Here is a 22,363-nt window from a genome sequence, read left to right on the forward strand (position 1 = left end):
AAAATCAGTTAATTGCAGAAAGGAATAGGAAAAGTCATCTTTGAACCAAAGATTTCAGGAAACAATCTGTCCATATGCATAATGTCAGATCCAACTAGGAACACTCTTTGGAAACAGTATTTTAAGTCTGTTATTAATCAAAAGGTAAATACTAGGATGATATTTAATGGTCCTTTTCTCTATAATTTAATTTTATTTTAAATAAGAATAGTTTACCCTTATGTACCCAGGGATGAACCCTAAATTAATGTGCATTTCAATGTAGTTCAAAAATAAATTTCAATACAGTGGTAAATGGATTATGGTTTTTTTGGCCTCTATTTAGTCTAGAATGAAAACACAGAAAAAAGTACTGAAACCTAACCAGGAAATCTAAACTCATGACCTAAATAAGGTATGCTGTTAAGTGGCATACTGTGAATGTATATATATATATTTTTTTCTTTTTCAGTCTATGTTTTCAGACAGGAGCAGCATAGCCTAGTAAAAAAGAACAGAGGACATGGGTCAGAGGACACGGGTTCTAATCTTGACTCTGCTGTTTGACCTTCTCTGTACCTCAGTTTCCTCATATGCAAAATGGAGATTCAATAATAATGATAATGATGATGGTATTTAATATTTGGGGTGTTCTAAGTGATGTTCTATGTGCTGGGGTAGGTAGAAGTTAATCAGGTTGGTCACAGTCCCTGTCCAACATGGGGCTTAGTCATAATCCCATTTTACAGATGAGATAATTGAGGCCCACAGAAGTTTAGTGACTTGCCCAAGGTCACACAGAAGACAAGTGGCAGAGCTGTGATTAGTGAACCTTATTTGAACAAAATAAGTAGACAGTTTTCGGCCTCTTTCCAGAAGTGTCTCAAAGCCTGTGTCCAAGACAAGCAATAACGACTTCGCTTCGAATCTGTGAAACCAGAACTTGTTCCTGGCATCCTAGTTGACAGACATTAGAGATGAATGGGAGTGAAGCTACACGGTTTTAATACTACAGCTCATCTTATACCTTTTCTCCCCCAGTCAGTCAATCATATTTGTTGAGTGCTTTCTTTGGTCAGAACACGCTTGGGAGGGTACAACCAAAACCAATTTGCTTATACCCCCTCCAGCGCTTAGTAGAATGCTTGGCACACAGCTAGCACTTAACAAATACTATAATTATTTCAATACAACAATAAATAGACACATTTCCTGACAACTTGGAGCTTACAGTCGGGAAGGGGAAACAGGCATCCTAAATAAATCATATGATGACAGCCAATAACCATTTATGTAGAGTGAAGTGGAAAATCACTTATTTTTCCCCTCCCCAACCCACACAGAAGTAGAGTGTTCCTAGGAGAGGGCCACTAAACTCATGACAGACAATCTGTAAACTTCAGATCGTGAGGAGAGTAGTCAAGGACCCTCATGGGTCCAGTCTTAACCCCACCCTATTTCCCAGAGTTTGTTTGGGCCTGATTGTCTGCAGAAATTTCAGGGAATACCACGCTCCACTTTGGGATACACAAAATAAAGTTGTTTTACAAAGTTTTTAATTTGAAAAGGATTTTCCTCATCTCCCTGAGGAGAATGGCAGTCTAGACTCCATACTGCAAGAGACAGTAAAGCATGACCTTAATCCCACAGAAGTCTTTCTGGTCCTCTAGTGCTTAGCTTGCACTATCAAGTTTGATGTGGCAGCTCTGTAGTTCATTAAGGTTATGCCATTTTGGGATTTGCCACTGCCAGAATGGTTTAGTCTACTAACAAGACAGCTATCACATAACACTGCAAGGGCAGAGACTTTAAAGCTTGAATCATATGTAGTATCGAACTTCAAACCTCATGCTTTTAAAGCACTTAGTGAAGGTGAAGTTTCTAACAGAGTTCGTATGCTTGTTCACAGCAGGAGCACTGAACAAAAAAAAATGTTAGCGTTCTTGAGAATACATGGATGTGTATGTAGAGAGGGTGAAACCACATTCATGCCCTCCCTATACATTAAGAATGAATAATGATTCAAAATAATCATAAAGTCCTAACTCCCATATATGAGTGCTTTAGCTCCTTTATCAAAAACCACACATCATCCTCTTTCAAGAGTAGTGGGAAAAATATAAATATGGTTGAATGTGAAGGAGTCTGACCCAGACATTTAAATATTTTCATAACACTAGCAGCGGCAAAAAAAAAACCCAGAACAATCCTTTGGTTGTGCAATGCAGAGTTCTTTAGACAAAAGTTCTGAGTTGTAAGCAGTAGGAAGCAGTGGGAAAATAAAACTGTTCCTCTCAGGAAATCGCTAGACTGCTGCTTTATTGCCTTCCTTAAGACTAAAGAAAGCACCCAATTACAGCAAACTCCCTGTTTTCTAAATGAAGGTTTTTCCAGTATGATTTGGTGGGAAGAAAGGACAACTAGGAAAGGCCATCTCTAGAGTGAACTTTACTAATGACGCATATGGCCAAGGAGTAAAGGACTTTCGGAGAAAATAATGTGTCTATTTCACATCCATGTCATAGAGGACTCTTTAATCATGATTACACTTTGAAGAATAGTCTTCCTTGAGGTTTTTCTAATTTCTAAAATATCATTATAGTTCAGTTAGGGATCTGATTCATTTCACAATTGAAGAGATGGAGAATGGGCAGGGAATGTGTCTGTTTTGCTATACTGTACTCTCACAGTTGCTTAGTACGGTGCTCTGCACACCATAAGCACTCAATAAATATGACGGACTAAATATTGGTATGTTTTGAACCTGGCACCACATTACAGATTCAGAAGGAAGGATTCATCAGAAGTGGAAGACATGACTGGTAGTAGGTCCTCTCTAGACTGTAAGACCCTCAAGGGCAGAGAATGTGTCTAACAACTTTTGTTATATTGTACTCTCCCAACAACAATGCTCTGAACACCCTAAGTGCTCAATAAATGATTGATTTATAGCAATGTGGGCTGAGGTGATCAGTCTAATTGTCACCAAGTGTGGAGTCTGACACCTCTAATGGGTTCTAGGCTAGAGGAAACCAGAAAGTGCAGTGAAACAAAATCTCTTTTATATTCATATATGTGAAGGGACTCAGGATTTGCTTTCAGCATTGCCTTTGGTTATTGACACCTTCACTGAATTTCCCCTGAGTTTCATCAAAACAACAACAGAGGAAAGTGGAGAGGATTGCTTCATTATGACAGTAACTTAAGCATTATCATTTACATATCTGAAAGTCTGAGTCTCCAGAACCACTAGTCACTTAAAAGTAGGGTTCAGCTCTAACTAATGGCTTAGGAATCTGTCCACAACCCATAGCTCCTTCCAACAAAACTAGACAACATGATTTCAGTGTACTAACATAGTTTCAGCTAAAGCCCAATGCATGATAGCAGGAATAAAAAGAAGAAAGGGATACAATTCCAAATAAACCTATTCTACCTAAATTACAGTACAGCCAGATAGCCAGATGAGACAATTGAGATTAGCCAATCAGCCAAGGAAATCCTATTCTTTCATTATTCCCATCTTTGTGGAAATACACTGTTCACACAGGAGCTTTTATCCTTTAGTGGTGTGGATTTTCCTTTAGTGGGGAATGTTCGTTATTGTTTTTCACAGACCTTAAGGGTTTCCTAAGTAATCATTAGTGAGGTTTTATTCTCCCACAATTAGAGACATATGCTTGTGTAGTGTCTTCTAAATGGCACATATGGTGTAAAAAATATGCCAGTGGATTAATTTTCTTCTGTGAATTTTATTCATGCTTGTCAGATATGTGATTTTAAAAAAACAATGAATTGGAATATGTATTTGTCAGATCTATTTTGCTGAAAATTTCAAAAAGGCTGTCAAACTTGACTGTCAGATATTTTATTAATAATAATAATGATGATATTTGTTAAGGACTTATTATCTACAAGCACTGGAGTGGATACAAGATAACCAGATCTGACCAGGTTCTTGCCCTATATGAAGTCACAGTCTAAGTGGGGGGAGAACAGCTTAAACAGCATGGCTCAGAGGAAAGAGCATGGGCTTGGGAGTCAGAGTTATGGGTTCAAATCCCGGCTCCGCCGCTTGTCAGCTGTGTGAGTTTAGGCAAGTCACTTAATTTCACTCTGCCTCAGTTACCTCATTTGTAAAATGGGGAATAAGATTGTGAGCCCCTCATGGGACAACCTGATCACCTTGTATCCTCCCCAGCGCTTAGAACAGTGCTTTGCACATTGTAAGCACTTAACAAATACCAAAATTATTCCCCCTTCTGGGCTGTGAGTCCATTATTTGGTAGGGACTGTCTCTATATGTTGCTGACTTGTACTTCCCAAGCACTTAGTACGGTGTTCTGCACACAGTAAGTGCTCAATAAATACAATTTAATGAATGAATGAACAGATAGTCAATCCACATTTTACAGTTGAGGAAACTGAGGCATAGCAAAACTAAGTGTCTTGCCTAAGGCCCCATTGCAGGCAAGTTGTGGTTCTAGGATTGGAACCCAGGACCCCTGACTCACAACCTTTCCACTAAATCAAGTTGCTCATAAAAAGATAATTAAGTTCAGCTAAGAAGAACCTACAGCAGCTCAAGTTGACTTTTATGGCAAAAAAAAAAGACAAAAAACAGATTTGTGAGACTACAAATAGGGAGTTTAAAATCCCTCTGAGCAAGGTCTCCACAGACCAAACTAAATGGAGGATTTATCTAATTATACCAAGCATTCAGAGAAAGGAGGCTTTCCAAAGTGGATCATCATACCAGAATACTACATTTTTAGACATATATAGGTCCTGGTCAACCAATAGCATGGGGAAGACATTATCAATTAATAGATACTGAGTGGTGGCTGTGTCAATTCTGTTTATCTTGTGTTCTCCCAGTGCTTACCACAATGCTAGGCACATAGTGAACACTTAATAAATCCCATGGGGTGCATTTTGTGACAGAATCTGTGGAAATAATCCTCTTTCTCCATGTTATCTGGACAATTTTCTTTGTACAAAGACAAAATTCCTTTAAGTCCACTAAGGAAGATTATCCATTGAAAATAATGACACAACAGTAAATATAAAATAAATTAAAGTAAAAATTTTTGGAAAAAAATACTTTAAAATATGTTTAGCCACAGGAAGTAACATTACTCCTTTCAAAGTGTTCATTTCATAGTTGGCTCTGCATATTGTTATAATGATGAATGTATTTATCATAGTCAATGGGTAGCCTGATACTAGTTGTGAGAATTTTGCTGAGGCATATCATCTAGAAAAGAAGCTTTGATGAAGATAATGGAAAAAATAGTATTGTACTGCAAAGCTATACAGAAATAGATCAGAAAATCTTGGTAATGGCTTACCATGGAAACAAAGGCAACCATATACTGGGTCTTTTGAAATATGGTTATAAGGCTGGGGGAGTCAGGTCGGCTTACAACCTTAACCTCTGATCTCTTTAAATACCAGTATGGTAACTCCAAAAAATACATGGATAGAAGGCTAAACAATATCATAGTCATTTTGGAACAACTTTTTCTTGTTTACTCAGTCATCTCTCAACCAATTTCTCATTTGGAGGCAATGCATTGTCCATGGGTAAGGGGAAAAAGTAGCATTTCAAAAATACTTACGTTTTGAAATAACTGAATTCACGTTCAAGACATTGGGTTAATACTGGGATAGCATCTCTAGTCAGAAGCAGCCCCTTTGGAAAATTCTATCATTGTAATCAGTTCTAAATTTAGGAAATTATAAAGAGTAAGACATGGGCAGGATCATTATGCTCTCTCCTGCTCATAAACCTCTGCAGATTGGTTATAGTTTTACTACAAAGAGCTTAGCTGAAATTTCAATATTATTCATAGACATGTCATACAATTTCTTTGTACCATATTTACTAGGAGAATGGAAATGGGAATCTCACAAAGTAGGACCTAATAGACCAGATGTTGATTCATCACTTGAAAGCACAGTTACTGTCCTTCAGGAAAACTTGTCATTGATTTAATTTGATATTCATTTTTAAATGTATATATTTTTTACGTCATACATATCTCAGGGCAACCTGGTTCTTTGTGAAGGAATGCATTCATTATCACACTGCAGAATATTTAAAAGACTTCAACACATCAGGAAGTAGCACTAGGAAAGGAAATTTAGAAACCAAATCTCTACAACTTCACAGATGACTTACCGGTTCCAAGAAATAAAACATGGTATCTTCCATCAGCAGCATTTACTCGATCCACAGCAATCTTTGTAAACTTGTAGTCTGTGCCTATCCGAATGATTAAAGGTCGTTTGTGGATTGGATAGACAGAATTGTACATTAAAGGGTGGTTCCGAATGAAGGTGACAACATCATCTGGAAATTCCTTGGTGGAACGCATGTTGGGAGTAAAGGCCCCACCTGGACACTGGAAAAAAAAAATAGAAACAAGTCAGTGGCATTAAAACCAAAATCTTCATTAATACTTCTAACACGCAGTAAGCACTTAATGAATACCATAAGTATGCTTCAGCATTTCAAATTAGCTTGAAATCTCTTGACTATTTGGAGTAGAAAGAAGACCACCATGACTAGCTACACTAGTGATCAAAGTAGATCAAGCAATGAGCCAACACTAAATAGTAGTGTGGAGATCTTCCCTTAACAATGTTTCAACTGGAAATCATTACTTAGAACCAAGAGAAAACTTGAATAATCAGTTAAATAGGTCTGTGTGAAGACCATATGAGGTCAAAGAATATGAATAATCATTTGAGGCTGCTCTAACCCCATGCTAAAATCCACAGATCTGGGAAGTATAGAATTATGGTGTTTTCTACCCTCATTCTTCACACAAAGTGGAAGGAGGGTAACATATGCTTGTTGAATGAAAACATGGAAAGAACGGTGCAAGAGTGATATAAATAGATTTGGAGCGGTGTAAAATAACTCCATTTATGTCTTTCCATGCCCTCCCTTAAAGATCTGCAAGCATTTGCAATTCCAAGATTTATGCAAACTTCGGTAAGAACTTTCAAGCTTTTCACTACATTTTCTGAAATTATTTTTGTGTGTTGTACTGTCATTAAATTATCCTGGTAGGTTTGTGTTTTATGGACTTTACTGAATATTTAACAATGTTCAAATGACAGTTGTGGGGAACAATCCAGAATGTACTAATGAGTCCAAAAAAAATTCATATAAAGGAACAGATTTGTATTTAGTGTTCTACTAAAAAGTAGCCATGTCAATCTAGAGCCCTAAAAATTTATATTCACATTTATATTATTTATATTATAGTTATATAATATATAAAATTTATATTCAAATGAGGAAATGAGAATCCAACCAATGAGAATACAACATTTCATGATTGTGTGTTTTACAAAACTATCTTTGGGAGCAAGTATGGACCAATGACTGATTCCATAGATGAGTTTCTCATTTAAAAATGGAAATAACTATACATGAAATTTGAAATGCTCGATTTAATTTTATCTTCCTGCCCTCTACCTATTGCCCCTTCCTGTTGGAGCACATAGAAGCATACAAGCTGAACTCTAATGATTTTTCTTTTTTTCATGATAATGAGGAAAACACCATGACCTGCCATTTCAGTAAATGTTTTACATCAATCTGTTGGGCAATCAATCTATACTTTCTTCGTATAAAGTAATGGAAAAAGGTAAATCCTGTATCATATGGTCTCAATTTTTCACCTTGAAAACATTACGCATTTTTAGTAGCGGAAACTCCTGAATTAAGACTGCAATTAAAACTTGGCCATGCTAACAAAGACATCAGCAGAATGAAAGGAAAATCTGTTCCAAGGATTTTCCAGGCTGTTCTTTCCATGTATAGAAGGGCAAGATGGAAAATAAACAGAAATGAATAGATCCTGTAAAATGAAATGTGTTACTACCAGATATCTTAATCCAACATAGAAAGTATATATGTTATAAATATTGAAGCCACAATCTTGCTAGGTGTGTTGAGAATGCCAAGGACAATCTGTAACTACCATTACTTTGGATAAATCATTCACTGCTAAATAGATCTTAACATATATGGGCTGGATCCAGTTGAAAGTGAATCCCTGCATCTGTAAATGCTTCACTCTTGGAAGCTGCTGCTTTACTAGAATCCAGAAAGCATTCTGTACTAAGTATTAAGTCTGTGACTTCTTGTATACTGAGTGAAATGAGGCAAGAAGATACATAGGTATGATACTGAAAGATGTGTGAACTCGGAGTAACAGCTATAATCCAAATGACAACATTCAGTCTTTTGAAAAGAAAGATTCCTTTTATTCACCAGAATCCATCCCCATGAAGGTAACCATATCGCTCTCTCCATGGAGACAGTTATCATTCAAGCAAACTTCTAAAACTAAAGATGGTATTATGAATCTGTCTGCCTAATTCTTTAGGCTTTTTGAAGAACCTAGCTTGAAAAAAGTGCATAAGAACAATGATGTAACATTAAATACTTATGTTCCGAGCACTGTTCTAAATTCTGGGATAAATGCAAGTTAATCAAGTTGGACACAGATCCTGTCCAAAAAGTGGCTCACAGTCTAAGAAGGAGGGAGTAGGATTTAATCCCCAATTTTATAGATGAGAAAACTGTGGCACAGAGAAGTGAAGTGATTTGCCCAAGGTCACACAGCAAATCTGTGGCAGAGCCAGGATTAGAGCACAGGTCCTCTGACTGCCAGGTCCGTACTCTTTCCTTTTATGCCATCCTGTTTCTAAATTCAGCGCTTAGAACAGTGCTTTGCACATAGTAAGCACTTAACAAATACCATCATTATTATTATTATGTCAAAGTTTTGTCAGAGCATTTACCATCCAGCCTGGTGGGTTTTTTTTGTTTTGTGTTTTTTTTATTACAACAAGACTCATGGAGGAACAGTGTGAGGGATTTCCTTCTTGTCACCCACCCTATGATGAGAAATATAGTACTTAACATCGCTAAATTTTCCCTATAATTCAATAGGGACCTCCTATTTGTGAATGCATATGTGCTCTTATATCAGCTAAGTAACTGACATTGTGAAAAGTCATTTTCTATTATTTGTTTGGAACCTACTATGTTCCAATGTTAGTCCCTCATCCCAATATTGGGGAAATTTGTTGTTCTTTGCCATCCCTCTCCACATCTTTTTGATTATGAAAACTTACAGTCCTATCCCTTAATTCTGCCTCTCTTTGATGTCATCTAGTTTGTGGGGAGCCTCCCCCGGCCCCAAACTCCCAGCCCCATAAGTAAGGAACTCTCAGTGAAGAAGCCAACTGAGCCACTGGTCTTTCTGCTACTATCCAGGGAAGGGCACAATTCCTAATTAAATTGCCAGAACCTCCTATAGATGCCTCATCTAGCCTCTTTACTGGGTTGATTTAATAGGTTTCATCACAAATATTGGTACTGTCTTGTTAATTCTATTTATTCTGATGATTTTGACATCTGTCTACATGTTTTGTTGTTGGCTAGTCTGTCTGTCTAGACTGTGAGCCCGTTGTTGGGTAGGGACCATCTCCATATGTTGCCAACTTGTACTTCCCAAGCGCTTAGTACAGTGCTCTGCATACAGTCAGCACTCAATAAATACGATTGAATGAATGAATATCTTTTCAGACTGAAGAATCCTAAACTTTTAAGTTATTCCTCATACAAAATCTGTTCCATCCACATGACCACCTTCTGAAGCATGTCTATATTCCTGATGACTACATTCCATTGTTTGCACAGAAAGGAAACACTACATATTTTTTGTTTTCTATTCCTGTTAAGTGTTTTCTGTGTATCGAGCATATAGTATGGAATATCTATACTATCATCAATTCTGCATGGGGCTCACAAAGTAGGAGAGAGAACAGGTATTGAGTCTCTCTATTTTGCAGATGAGGGAACTGAGGCACAGAGAATTTCAGTGATTTTGCCCAAAGTCATACAGTCCACATATGGCAGAGTGGGGATTAGAACCCAAGCACTCTGTGTTTTTTTTAATGGTATTTAAGTGCTTACTATGTGCAAAGCACTGTTCTAAGCGCTGGGGAGGTTACATGGTGATCAGGTTGTCCCATGTGGGGCTCACAGTCTTAATCCCCATTTTACAGATGAGGTAACAGGCACAGAGAAGTTAAGTGACTTGCCCAAGGTCACACAGCTGAGAAGTGGTGGAGCAGGGATTTGAACCCATGACCTCTGACTCCAAAGCCCATGCTCTTTCCACTGACCCACGTTGTTTCTGTTTCCCAGGACCAGGCGAGTTCCATTAGGCCATGCACTTGACCCTGACCCTGAAGGGCACCTAAAGGAGCAGAAAGTAGCTGGTTTGGAGGAAATGCCATGAGAAGCACATGGAACATGCGTTTATGTCCTTCTCATGCCCCTCAGATCTTTTTTATGGTATGTGTTGAATGTGTCCAGCATTGTTTTAAGCACCTAGAACAGTGCTTGGCACATAGTAAGTGCTTAACAAATACCATTATTATTATTAAGCACTGGGGTAGATCAGGCTGGATACAGTCCCTATCCCACTTGGGGCTCTCAGCCTATGTAGGAGGGAGAACAAGTATTGAGTCCCTATTTTGCAGCTGAGGAAACTGAAGCACAGAAAAGTTCAGTGACTTCTTCAAGGTCACAAAGTAAGCAAGTGGCGGAACTGGGATTAGAGCCCAAGTCTCAAGCCCCTGCTTTCTCTTCTAGGCCACACTGCTTCCCTGGCAACATTATTCAGCCACACTGCCCTGCCCTCCCTCCCTCCCTCCCTCCCTCCCTCATTTCCTCCCCCAGAGTAAATTGGTAGGATCCATCTAGCCTCATTATTCCTGTGACTATATTTTGGATCTAGTGACTAACCCTACTCTCAAGGTGTTGATCCTAATGTCAAAATTCTAGTTATTTCTTATAGGAAGAATAGATAGAAACCTCTAGCAAGGTCAAGCGGGTAGAATGATCCATTATATAAATGTTCTTTTCCTTAGCCATTTTGGAAATTGCTGAGTTGTAGTTTTTATGTTTTGTTGTTTTCCCCCCCCAAAAAAACTTACCTACTACTTAGGAGAACTCATAAAAGGAGAGCTCTCTGTGGTCTTCCTCACCACATACACACTTCATTTTCTCCAGGACTGAATGAACTGAAAAGCAGCAATCCAACTGTAAGGATTCTACCCACAACTACAGAAGCATCTCTTGGTTGAATTCTAATGAATGACATATTAAGCTTCCAGAGGAGAGGTCTCTTAGTAACAGTACATTCCTGTCTTGATAAATGAATGGCTTTTCCAGCAATAAGTTACTGATTCATTGATTCACTCATAATCTTTGGCTTTGAGCTTAGCCCTGATTTATGATGGTTAGAACTTGTGATCACAACAAAAAGAAATTCACACCTCTTTATAGGTGATCCTACTTTATCAGTAGGTTTGCTTAGACTTAACAATTTCAGCAAAAAGTGACATAAAAACATCTTTGCCTCAACCTAAATTGGATCAGGGCACATAAACTCAACCCCCTGGTGACATTAGTGTTTCTAAGATTTAGGGTTCCCTCAAAATTGCTCATGTTCAAGCTTATTATACCACAACATTTTTCCTTCAGATAAGAGTGGCATTACCCAAATTCAGTGATCAAACATTCAGTTGTAAATGGGGTAAACTGGTCCTTAAAATGTTTGCTCTCTATGGAGTAAGCCTAAGCTAGTAATTTCTGACTAAGATTAGACAATGCCATAAACTTGTGAGATAGACTGTAATAAATCTTTGAGAGTAGAAGAAACCTTAGAAAGCAAAGTTAATGTGCATTATCAGTGCAGAAGTGGGGAATGCCAAAATTGTGAAGTGGAGATTTGTTCCATCTTGCACCATCTAATCAAGGGAAGACCAGGACTGGCAGAGGACTGCCATGTCCCCTTGCTTCGATTTCTGCCCCTCTTTCATTATGGGGTAATGCTTGTCCATGCCCTTTCTTCCCTCCCTTCCTAAGGAGGGCCCCTGCTTCATGCCTCTTGAAACACAGAGGGGAAAAAAGAGTAGCCGGTTCCTACAAGTAGAATACAGTGCAGGATATAAGAACCAAACAAGCATTTGTTCAGCTGTTTCTTTCTGATATGTTTGTATTGTTTACTGGTTTTTGGCCTATCTCCTGCTTTCATGATCTGTAAATGTTTTTTTTGTCTCCCATATTAAGTTGTAAACACCTTGAGTACATAAACAGTAGGGCCTTGTGAAAGGCCTGGGAGTTAGAGGTGCTGGGTAATAATTCCAGCTCTGCCACTTGTCTGCTGTCTGACTTTTTTTTTTTTTTTAATGATATCTGTTAAGTGCTTGCTATGTGCCAGGCACCGCACTAAGTAGTTAGAAGTTAATCAGGTTGGACACAGTCCCTGTCCCACATAGGGTTCACAGTCTTAATCCACGCTTTCCAGATGAGTTAACTGAGACCCAGAGAAGTGAAGTGACTTGCCCAAGATCACACAGCAGACAAGTGGTGGACCAGGGATTAGAACCCAGGTCCTTCTGACTTCCAGTCCCATGCTCTGGGCAAGTTTACTTAAATTCTGTGCCATGGTGTTGTCATTTGGAAAATGCAGATTAAATGTCTGTTATCCTTCCCCTTTAGACTGTGAGCCCTATATGGGAAAAGAACTGAGTATGACCTCTTAATCTTGTATCTACTCCAGTGCTTGGCACTTGTGAAATACCACAATTATTATGCCTGTACTCTCCCAGGGTCTTAGTACAGGGCCTAGCATTCAGTAGGTGTTCGCTAACTATCATTTATTGATTGATTTTTTCCAATTTAAACTCATGTTTGCTTCCCTACACTCCACTGTAGCATTCATTGATTGTAAATCAGTGAAATCAGTGGTCGCTTCTTTTTATTCAGCATGCATCTTTAGACATTTTGGCCAAGTCAGGATGACTAGACAACACTACCAATTATTCACTTCTCCAAGGAATTTCAGAAATGCTGACCGAACTAAAAAAATTAAAAAAAACTTAGAAGTTTCACTCATAAAGCATGATACTGAATAACTTCCTGATACAGCAACATCATCCACTCTACTGTGACCAAAGCTGAGTAGATATTTTTTAATGGGCTATATTTCTTTCATATATTTCCTTTGGACTCAGAGGGTATCTCATAGGGTGTGAATCCCAATGTTTACAGGTTTGTGGGAAGAGTAAAGGTCTCTCTAAAGAATCCTGGGACTCAAATGTTCGTTTCAAGCCATAAAGTGATCAGCTAGAGAGCAATCAATCAATCATATTTATTGAGCACTTCCTGTGTCCCGAACACTGTATTAAGTTCTTGGGAGAGTACAATATATCAGAGTTGATAGACTTGTTCTTTGCCCACAACAAGGTTACAGACTATAAGTGGAGACAGACATTAATATAAAGAAAGAAATTATAGATGTGAACATTTAGAGAAGGTTGGGGAAAAAAAGGGAGCAAATCATGGTAATAAAGATGTGAGGAAATAACACCTTTTCCTTTGGTGTGACACATTAAACAGGCTGTGTAATTTCCTTTGTGGAATCAGAGACTATTTTGCTGAGAGAAGAAACTGTCAAGAAACCCAGTAATATTTTCTTCCGCACATAAAAGATGACAGGATTGAACATTCCTCATGGGGTTGTGCTTACAAAGGGATAATATATACAAACACAGTGAATATAGAGAAGAGTTAGCCAGGCTGAAGTGGAATAATGTAATGCATTTAGTTGGCCACAGAAAGAGACGGCCGTCTTTGGCTGGCCTTTGCAGCATACCAATGGTTTCTTGTTACCTCCACAAACTTTCACTTATGGAAAAACATTGTGACACAGTTGGCAGGATCCTTCTCTTAAAAACCAGGCTTGGGCTGAGCCTGCGTTCTCGATGTATTTATGCAACAGCTCCAGCCGACAGCGGCAACAAACTTACCTCCAGTGGGAGTCAGAGGGCAGGCATGTGGTTGTCATCCAGATCTTTACTTTTCTGATCTTATAGGGATGGGGGAAGACTCACATCTGGCCCACCAGATGGGAAACTGAAGCCTGACCATCAAACGTGATCATTAACTGGGCGTCCTTAACCCCCGAGAATAGAGGGACATTTTAGGAAATCTGGCTATGGGTTCTGTGGCTGGGTGAAAAGGAATCCAGATCATCTGTCAAGGACTCTTTCAACTAAGGGAACTGACTCATGATGTGGAGCTCGGGAAGGGTGGAGAGGCAAAAGGCTCAAAAGGCCCTTGTTTTCCAGGAGAGTAATTGAAGAAATTAAATCATTAAAATTGGCAACTCTTGCTACCATCTCTGTGCCAGATGTAAGAAACTAGATTAGAGAAATCTGCTGTACCATGGGATGCACTCCTCCCACAGTGGGCTCAGATGTTCCAGTTTCTAAGACCTGACTGCTGCTGCTCCATTTTGGGAAAAGTTCTGGCACTCATCTGAGAAGAAATTCTGTGTTTGTGGTAGGAAAGCTGCTCCACAAAAGGTGGGAAGGCTTGAAATGAGTTAATCTGAAATCATCTGATCCGTCCGGTTACTACAGGATTTACTGTCTAAGCTTTCTTGGTGTAATTAATGGACAAATTAATAGATCAATCACTGACATTTATTGAGTGCTTAAGGAGTGCAGAGCACTGTACTAAGTGCTTAGGAGAGTACAGTGGAGTATTTAGAAACAATTCCACCATCAGGGTTCCTAATGAATGAGATTAAGCTAAAACAGAAATGTGGCTCTTTTTCATAGTCTCAAATTGATTGCAAATAATTTGATAGAAAGAAACAGGACCTCAAATGTAACACACTTTGGAGCAGTAAATCCAGCTTCCTATTTATTTTGCCTCATAGCCCAGTATATCTTACTACCAAGGAAGACTATAAACCAAAGAGAGTGCATTGCAGGGGAATGCCACAGACCACAAAACTATGAGCTGGGGACAATTCTGTCCCCCAGGAGAAGGTTTTAAGATCCTTAGTTTCCTGGGAATCCTCCCAGAGGCCCTGTAAAGGATGTCCTGAAGCCCCAAATTCTAGGAAAGAGATGAGCAGCAGAGAGCTAAGAGCCATCTGGGGATTCGTACTGTCCAGCCTGGTCAACAATTTTTATGGTTTGTGGGATAGTCTGAGGACAAATGTCTCTTATTTCCAGGACAGAACTACAAAACCATTGACCAAAAGGTCATCACAAATAAGTAAAACTGTAAATGTGAACTGTGTGAATAATGAGTTTTTCTCTGTATACTTAAAGTGCCTCAGTTCAGTCTGTTTGGACATGACAATCTGGTTTGGTTTTCTTTACTTTGAGGCACCCATTTTTTGTGGTCCAAAGAGAGGTAAGGGATTGCTGTGTCCTTTCTGACATCTACCTCTGGACAGCATCCTCTGATGTGAGGTTAAATATCAGGTGACTTTTCAGGCAGACATGCAGGAGGTCTTGGAATCTAGGGGTGCATTAGCAAGGAATTTTTTCTACTGGAATTTAAATCGGTGACCCCTCTGGCCTTTTACCAAATATGCAAACATGACACACAGGAAAGAGTTTCTTATAGATGGTCACAATAAGGTTTGTCATGCACCCCCAACATGGGCAGAAGAAAATACTCTATATCCCTGAAATAGGCTAGTTCACAGGTTCATTTCCCAGATAGTGGTAAAACAAGTCAATACAATGTCATTTTACTTAAAAGTCAATGCATTTTGAAAGATGCTTACTCACTAGACATATTCCCCAAGAGGAAATGGTGGGAGTGGGTGATTCAGTGAATTCATTCCCTTCTGAATCAAAAAGGGACAAAGATATAAGGCTTAATTCAAAATAGTTTGAGGACCCTGTGAAAATCCCTCCCCATTGGTGAGGAGGAATTGAAGTATTGGAGAGAGGAGGGGCCAAGGTTTTCTGAGCTGTGGTGCTAGTGATAGTATGCTTGAAGAAGGCTGAGCTAGCTTTACAAAAGCTACCTGAGGCTTGTCTTTCCCTAAACTCTCTTCTCCTCTTCCTGCTCCAAACTCCCCCCTCCTATCCATCTCCTCTCCCTGAAATTCCCTTTCCTCACAAGTGTCTTCCTTCAGCACAGGAGATTGATTGCACTGTGCAGATTTAGGAATATCAGATAAACAAATAACATACATTCTGCTTAGATACTGTAAATTAATTTCACACTGACAGATTTGTTTTCTCTAATCATTTGGGTGAAATATATATGTATATATATAATCAGCATATATGTGTATATATATGTATATGTGTATATATATGTACATATATATATATATATAAAAAGTATATATTTTGAAAATCAGTATATTCCCAAACTTGGGTGCCTTACATCCCCACATCCCTTTTGGAAAGGAGGAGATATGGGAGGAAGATAATGCAGAGCTAAAATTCTCCAGCATTCTGGCATGGCCATTTTACAAGTCCCAAAATACTTTGGGGCATGAACTGAGTATGTGCTGAGCAGATTAACAATAATAATAATAATAATAATAATAATGGCATTTATTAAGTGCTTACTATGTGCACAGCACTGTTCTAAGCGCTGGGGAGGTTACAAGGTGATCAGGTTGTCCCACGTGGGGCTCACAGTTTTAATCCCCATTTTACAGATGAGGTAATCGAGGCCCAAGGCATGGAGAAGTTAAGTGACTTGCCCAAAGTCACAAAGCTGACAATTGGCGGAGCCAAGATTTGAACCCATGACCTCTCACTCCAAAACCCGTGCTCCTTGCATTGAGCCACGCTGCTTCTCTAAAATCCATTTTGGCGAGTCCAGCATTTAAAGCAAAGTGGGGTCAGGGCAGGTAGGCAGACCCATTGCGTGTCTTAGTGGAAAATGCATGGGCTTGGAAGTCAGAGGTCACGGGTTCTAATCCTGACTCTGCCGTTTGACAGCTTTGTGACTTTGGGCAAGTCACTTAACTTCTCCATGCCTCAGTTACCTCATCTACAAAAGGGGATTAAGATTCTGAGCCCCATGTGGGACAACCTGATTACCTTGTATCTATACCAATGCTTAGAACAGTGCTTGGCACATAATAACGCTTAACAAATACCATCATTATTATCCATTTTGACCAATTTTGAAACAGCCTACAATTTAGGACTGATCATTTAAGCTGGTATTCAGTGTGCTATTTCAAATCCAAATATCCTCCCATGCACTTTCCTATGACCTACCCATTTTAAAGACTGCCTCCCTTACATTTTTCTACTGCATTATCTGCAAGGAAAGACCTATATTTTAGTTGATGTACTCTAAATTCAGGATTCCTTAACCCATTTCCCTCTGTCTCCTAAGCAGATAATGGTGCAGCCTGTCGAGTAGTTGAGGGACAGCAGTTTAAAAGCCAAATGACACAATCCCAAATATAAATGTTGTATAAAAATAGGAGGAATGTTATCATTGGAGTCCTGGAAAAATTCCAAATAAAACCTGCCAATTCCTCCTCCCATCCTTTAGCTTTAACTCTACAAGTTATTCCTCAATCCTCTCTGAAATTATCATTAATTCTGCTGGAAAAAAAAGTTTGAGATACTATTTGCTGAATTAGTCTACTTACACAGTTCACACCTTCAATTTTATTCTATGGACAAATCTACAAAACATCATTATTTTTCCTTAAACTGGAAAAAAGATATTTAAATCGCAAATCATGGAACTTTGAGCCCCATTAGAAGAGTATATGTATTACTTGGGATGGAAAGTATGTTGCAAGAAAATTACATACTTTTGGCCCAGTTTTTTTCAACATCCTCCAATACACAGGTTAAGGCCTGAAAACCTGTTCATCTTAAACTGAGAAATGTTTAAATCTTTACCATAGCACTTAACATTCAATTGATATGAGTATCAAGTAACTTGTGAGCAAGGAAATATTTCTAGAGTTCCAAAGGAATTGATAACAATATGGCAATTTTTTTTCCACATAAAGATGATTAAGTAACAATGGAAATTTTTCTAAACACTCCATGTGTAGAGGCAATGGTGACTGGAAAGAGCATGGATGGCAGGGTGGGAGATCTGAGTTATAGTCCTAGATCTGACATTGATCTGCTCTGTGACTTTGGGAAAGTCACTTAATTTATCTGTTTCTTAGGTTCCAAATCTGAAAAATGAGCATACAGGCAATTTGCATAAAGTATAAGTTTTGATTGCATATTAGATGGGAATTTAATTAGGGTATGTTCTTCCACTGTGAAGCAGAGTCAAAAAAAGGTTGAGTATATTATCATGGCTTCAGATCAGCATGACCAATTTTAGTAACCATGAGGTTCTTCAAAAACATACATTTCAATGTTTAAACAAAACTTAAAATAAAACATACTTGCTTCTACCTATCTCAATTATAATAATAATTAGATATTTGCTAAGAGCTTACTCTGAGCTTATTGTGGGCACGGAATGGGTCTGTTCATGGTTATACTGTACTCTTCCAAGCACTTAATGCTTTGCACTTAGTAAGTGTTCAGTAAATACAATTGAATGAATGAACTATAAACTCTATTTGAACTATAAGCTCTACTAAACTCTGGAGTAAATACAACACAGTTAGATGAATGTCCTGATCCCATGTGTGGCTCATAGTTTAATAGGGAAAGAGAAGAGGTATTTTGTACCTATTTTATAGGTGAGGAAGCTGAGGTACAGAGAATCTGCCTTGAATGGTCACAGAGTAGCAAATGTTAGAGTTGGGATTAGAACCCAGGTCCTTTGACACTCAGACCTGTACTCTTCCTTCTAGCCCAAATTCATCTTAAAGGGATACTGTGACGATGACAAAAGCACTAAACTAATGCAAAAAGAGTTGTGGGAAGATAAAAGTTCCGTACAATTCACATTATCGGTACCATTATCATCATTTTTATTAATTTTTGTATCATTTGTACTTACAGTTCCGGGGCGTGGATAAGGAATCCTGCCTTGATATGGAATCAGCTGATGGTTAGGCCCTTCCTTGTGAGCAAAAGGTCCATTAAATACAGTCTGGATATCAGATAAATGATACACACATACTGCAGAGCCCTTGAACACTGAGCTGATAATAAAACAACAAAATTAAAAGTATTTATATTACACACCATGTCTTAAATTTCCAGCCCAATGTATATATCTGCAAATGCATTTAAAATGCACAATTTATAACAGTGGAATAATGAAATCAGGCAACACAAAATATCTGAAGACATGCCTCATTGATAAAATCAATCCATCAATCAATGATATTTAGCGCTTACTGAGTACAGAACACTGTACTAAGCCCTTGGGAAGTCACTACACAACAGAGTTGGTAGACATGATCCCTGCCCACAAGGAGCTTACAGTCTAGAGGATGAGACGGACATTAAAATAAATTTTGGATATGTACATAAGTGCTGTGGGGCTGGGGATAGGGTGACTATCAAGAGGTTAAAGGCTACAGATCTGAGTGCATAGGTGGTATAGAGGGGAGGGTGGATAAGAGAAAAGAAGGTTTAGTCAGGGAAGGTCTCTGGAGGAGATGTGATTTTAAAGCTTTGAAGGTGATGAGGTTGGTGAACTGTCGTATATGAAGGAGGAGCGAGTTTCAGGCTAATGGGCAAGGACTCAGCAGCATGATAGGGAAAGCTGAAGTACAGTAAGTGGGTTGGCATTAGAAAGCCCGTTGTTGGATAGGGGCCATCTCTATATGTTGCCGACTTGTACTTCCCAAGCACTTAGTACAGTGCTCTGCACGCAGTAAGTGCTCAACAAATATGATTGAATGAATGAGTGAATTAGAAAAGTAAAATGTTGCAGGTAGGGTATGCTGATTGTAAGGAGTTCTGTTTGATGCAGGGGTGGATTGACAACCACTGGAGGTTTTTGAAGAGGGGACACACAAACTCCAAAGAATTTGAGTAATATTCTACCAAAGAATAAAGAGAATTTGTAATAATTGGAAGGAGCAGCAAGGTTCACATGCAAGTATTATTTCTGAGTCAGCCACACAATTTTAAAATAGGTCAGTTTGCACACATTTTGGCAATGCATTTGATGGCAGCCAGTAGAATTGAGTGTGTAATTCACAAATATATGGAATGATGAATAGATGGATGCATTTGAAATGAATTACTTCCTTTCAGGTTAGTTCTTACCCTACACTGTTTCTATGGATCGATTCCTGAAATATAATTACTTTAAAAAACTACCTGGATGTTGTAAAGATGCCATACACCAATGTCGTCCTGGGGTTATCTGTTTCCAGCAGAAAGACATCCTCTGTTTAGAAAAGAGAAGATGTGGCTCAATGTAAATCATTCAGGATGGTTTAGCATCAGGCTCTATAGTGGCCAATCCACCATGGGATCTGGGAATTATGACCCTAGTGCTTCCCAGAAGAATAGATGGGAAGGAATGGAGGTGTATCCAACTGCAGCTACCATGACTGATATTTCCACCTCTCTGTTAGCCCTGCCCCATGTGACATCACCTGACACGGGGTGTGATCAGGGATACTCCTAGAGAAACAAGAGATTTAGCATCCCTGCCAGGGGGGCAGGATGGAAGATGGTAATCTTTGGGTGTCCTGTGGGCATCCACGCAAGGTTTTCGGAAGCAGTGTTGCCTAGTGGAAAGAGTCCCAGAATTAAAGTAGAGATATCTGGGTTCTAATATTGCTTTGGGCAGGGAATGTGTCTTTATTGTTACACTGTACTCTCCCAAGTGCTTGTACAGTGCTCTGCACACAGTAAGCTTTCCAATACAATTGAATTGAATAATCTCAGCTCTGTAATTTGCTTGCTGTGTGATGGTGGGCATGCCAATTAACTTCTTTGTGCCTGTTTCATCATCTGTAAAATTGTGGTTCATTTACCTGTTGTTTACCCATTGGAGTTCTCTCTCCCCCTTATTCATTTATTCATCCAATCATATTTTATTGAGTGCTCACTATATGCAGAGCACTGTACTAAGCACTTGGGAAGTACAAGTTGGCAACATATAGAGACAGTCCCTACCCAACAGTGGGCTCACAGTCTAGAAGGGGGAGACAGACAACAAAACACCCTTAGACTGTGAGTCCTATTTAGGGCAGAAACTCTGTCTAATTGGGTTGTTCTTTATTTACAGTATTTGGCTCATAGTAAGTGCTTAACTAATATGACAAATACTATTTTTGTATAAAGAAGTGGCATGGCGTAGTGGATAGAACATGGGCCTGGGAGTTAGGTCATGGGTTCTAATCCTGACTCCATTTTTCCACTGTGTGACCTTAGACAAGTCACTTTGCTTCTCTCTGCCTCAGTTACCTCATCTGCAAAATGGGGATTGAGACTGTGAGCCCCATGTGGGACAGGGACTGTGTTCAATCTGATTAGCTTGTATCTACCCCAGCACTTAGAACAGTGCCTGGCACATAGTAAGTGCTTAACCAATACTGTAATTATTATTATTATTATTGTTATTATTTACACTACCATTTACCCTAACATTGGATGGGAGAGAACAGGGTTTGCTTTCTTCCAACTATCTATTATCACAATAGTGTAGCCACATTTATTGTACCTAATTCATCAAAGTAAGTCTCGGCACCATCTTCATCCATCACTGAGCACACCAATCTTGCTTTCAAAAATGTTGTCCACTTGTTGACAAGGCTCCTCTGGCCACCGGTGTCATTCTGAAACAAGTTGGAGATTTCACAAATATCAGGACCTGATCATCTCGTATCTAACTTCAGTGCTTATTATAGTGCTTGGCATATAATATTCAGTTAATAAATACCACAACTATGATTATCATCATTGTACCTGGCACAACTCAAACACATTTGTGAAGCCCCAAATTCATGACAATGTTTTTTTTTTCCAATACATTAAATGTACTTATGTTAGAAGCAGATATTTCCAATGCACATTGTAAAAGCAGAAACCAGAATTGAATGATTAATGAGACAAGATAGTGTGCTTATTGTTTCTTCTCATTCATCGGGGCTGGAAGATTCATGGGTTGGGACTAAATGAGTAGCCCTACTTACTGGACATATTCGAGCCACCATAGAATGGATCTGCTTTGTGCTGCCACTGCTGTCTGTCATTCTCTCTTTGAAGAAGAAGTACACTTTGGCGTCGTTTGGGTCAGTACCATCTGGGATTAGATGAGCACTTACAAACATAGGTTCTGAAAGAAAAGGGCAGTTACAGATAGAAACTCAAAATTTGGCATGGATAAAATATATTTGCTGTCCTAACAGGTTCCATGGAGCTCTCTTATCCAAAGTGAAAATATTTGGTCTAAGGCTGAGTACATATGTCGTTGTCCCTCCTTTCTTCTCCTATATTTGCCCCTCCCTCAGCCCCATAGCACTTATGTACATATCCGTAATTTATTTATTTATATCAATGCCTGTTCCCTCAGCATCTTGTGGGCAGGGACCATGTCTAC

The 22,363-nt window shown here is 38.9% G+C and overlaps 1 protein-coding gene across 2 annotated transcripts in view; it reads right to left on the bottom strand.

The window, feature by feature from the left end:
• The window catches only part of SEMA3C (semaphorin 3C), a 144,212-nt gene that overhangs the window by 24,914 nt on the left and 96,935 nt on the right, over window positions 1-22,363 (bottom strand). For both annotated transcript variants that reach the window (XM_038741277.1, XM_038741278.1), the window contains 5 exons: window positions 21,957-22,099; window positions 21,485-21,599; window positions 20,131-20,200; window positions 18,854-18,998; window positions 6,164-6,386 (listed from right to left, as the gene is read on the bottom strand). In XM_038741277.1, coding sequence (XP_038597205.1) covers window positions 6,164-6,386; window positions 18,854-18,998; window positions 20,131-20,200; window positions 21,485-21,599; window positions 21,957-22,099 — 696 coding nt within the window. The remainder of the gene's footprint in view (window positions 1-6,163; window positions 6,387-18,853; window positions 18,999-20,130; window positions 20,201-21,484; window positions 21,600-21,956; window positions 22,100-22,363) is intronic.

This window comes from Tachyglossus aculeatus (assembly GCF_015852505.1).
Source record: "Tachyglossus aculeatus isolate mTacAcu1 chromosome 12 unlocalized genomic scaffold, mTacAcu1.pri SUPER_6_unloc_1, whole genome shotgun sequence".
Classification (NCBI taxonomy): domain Eukaryota; kingdom Metazoa; phylum Chordata; class Mammalia; order Monotremata; family Tachyglossidae; genus Tachyglossus; species Tachyglossus aculeatus.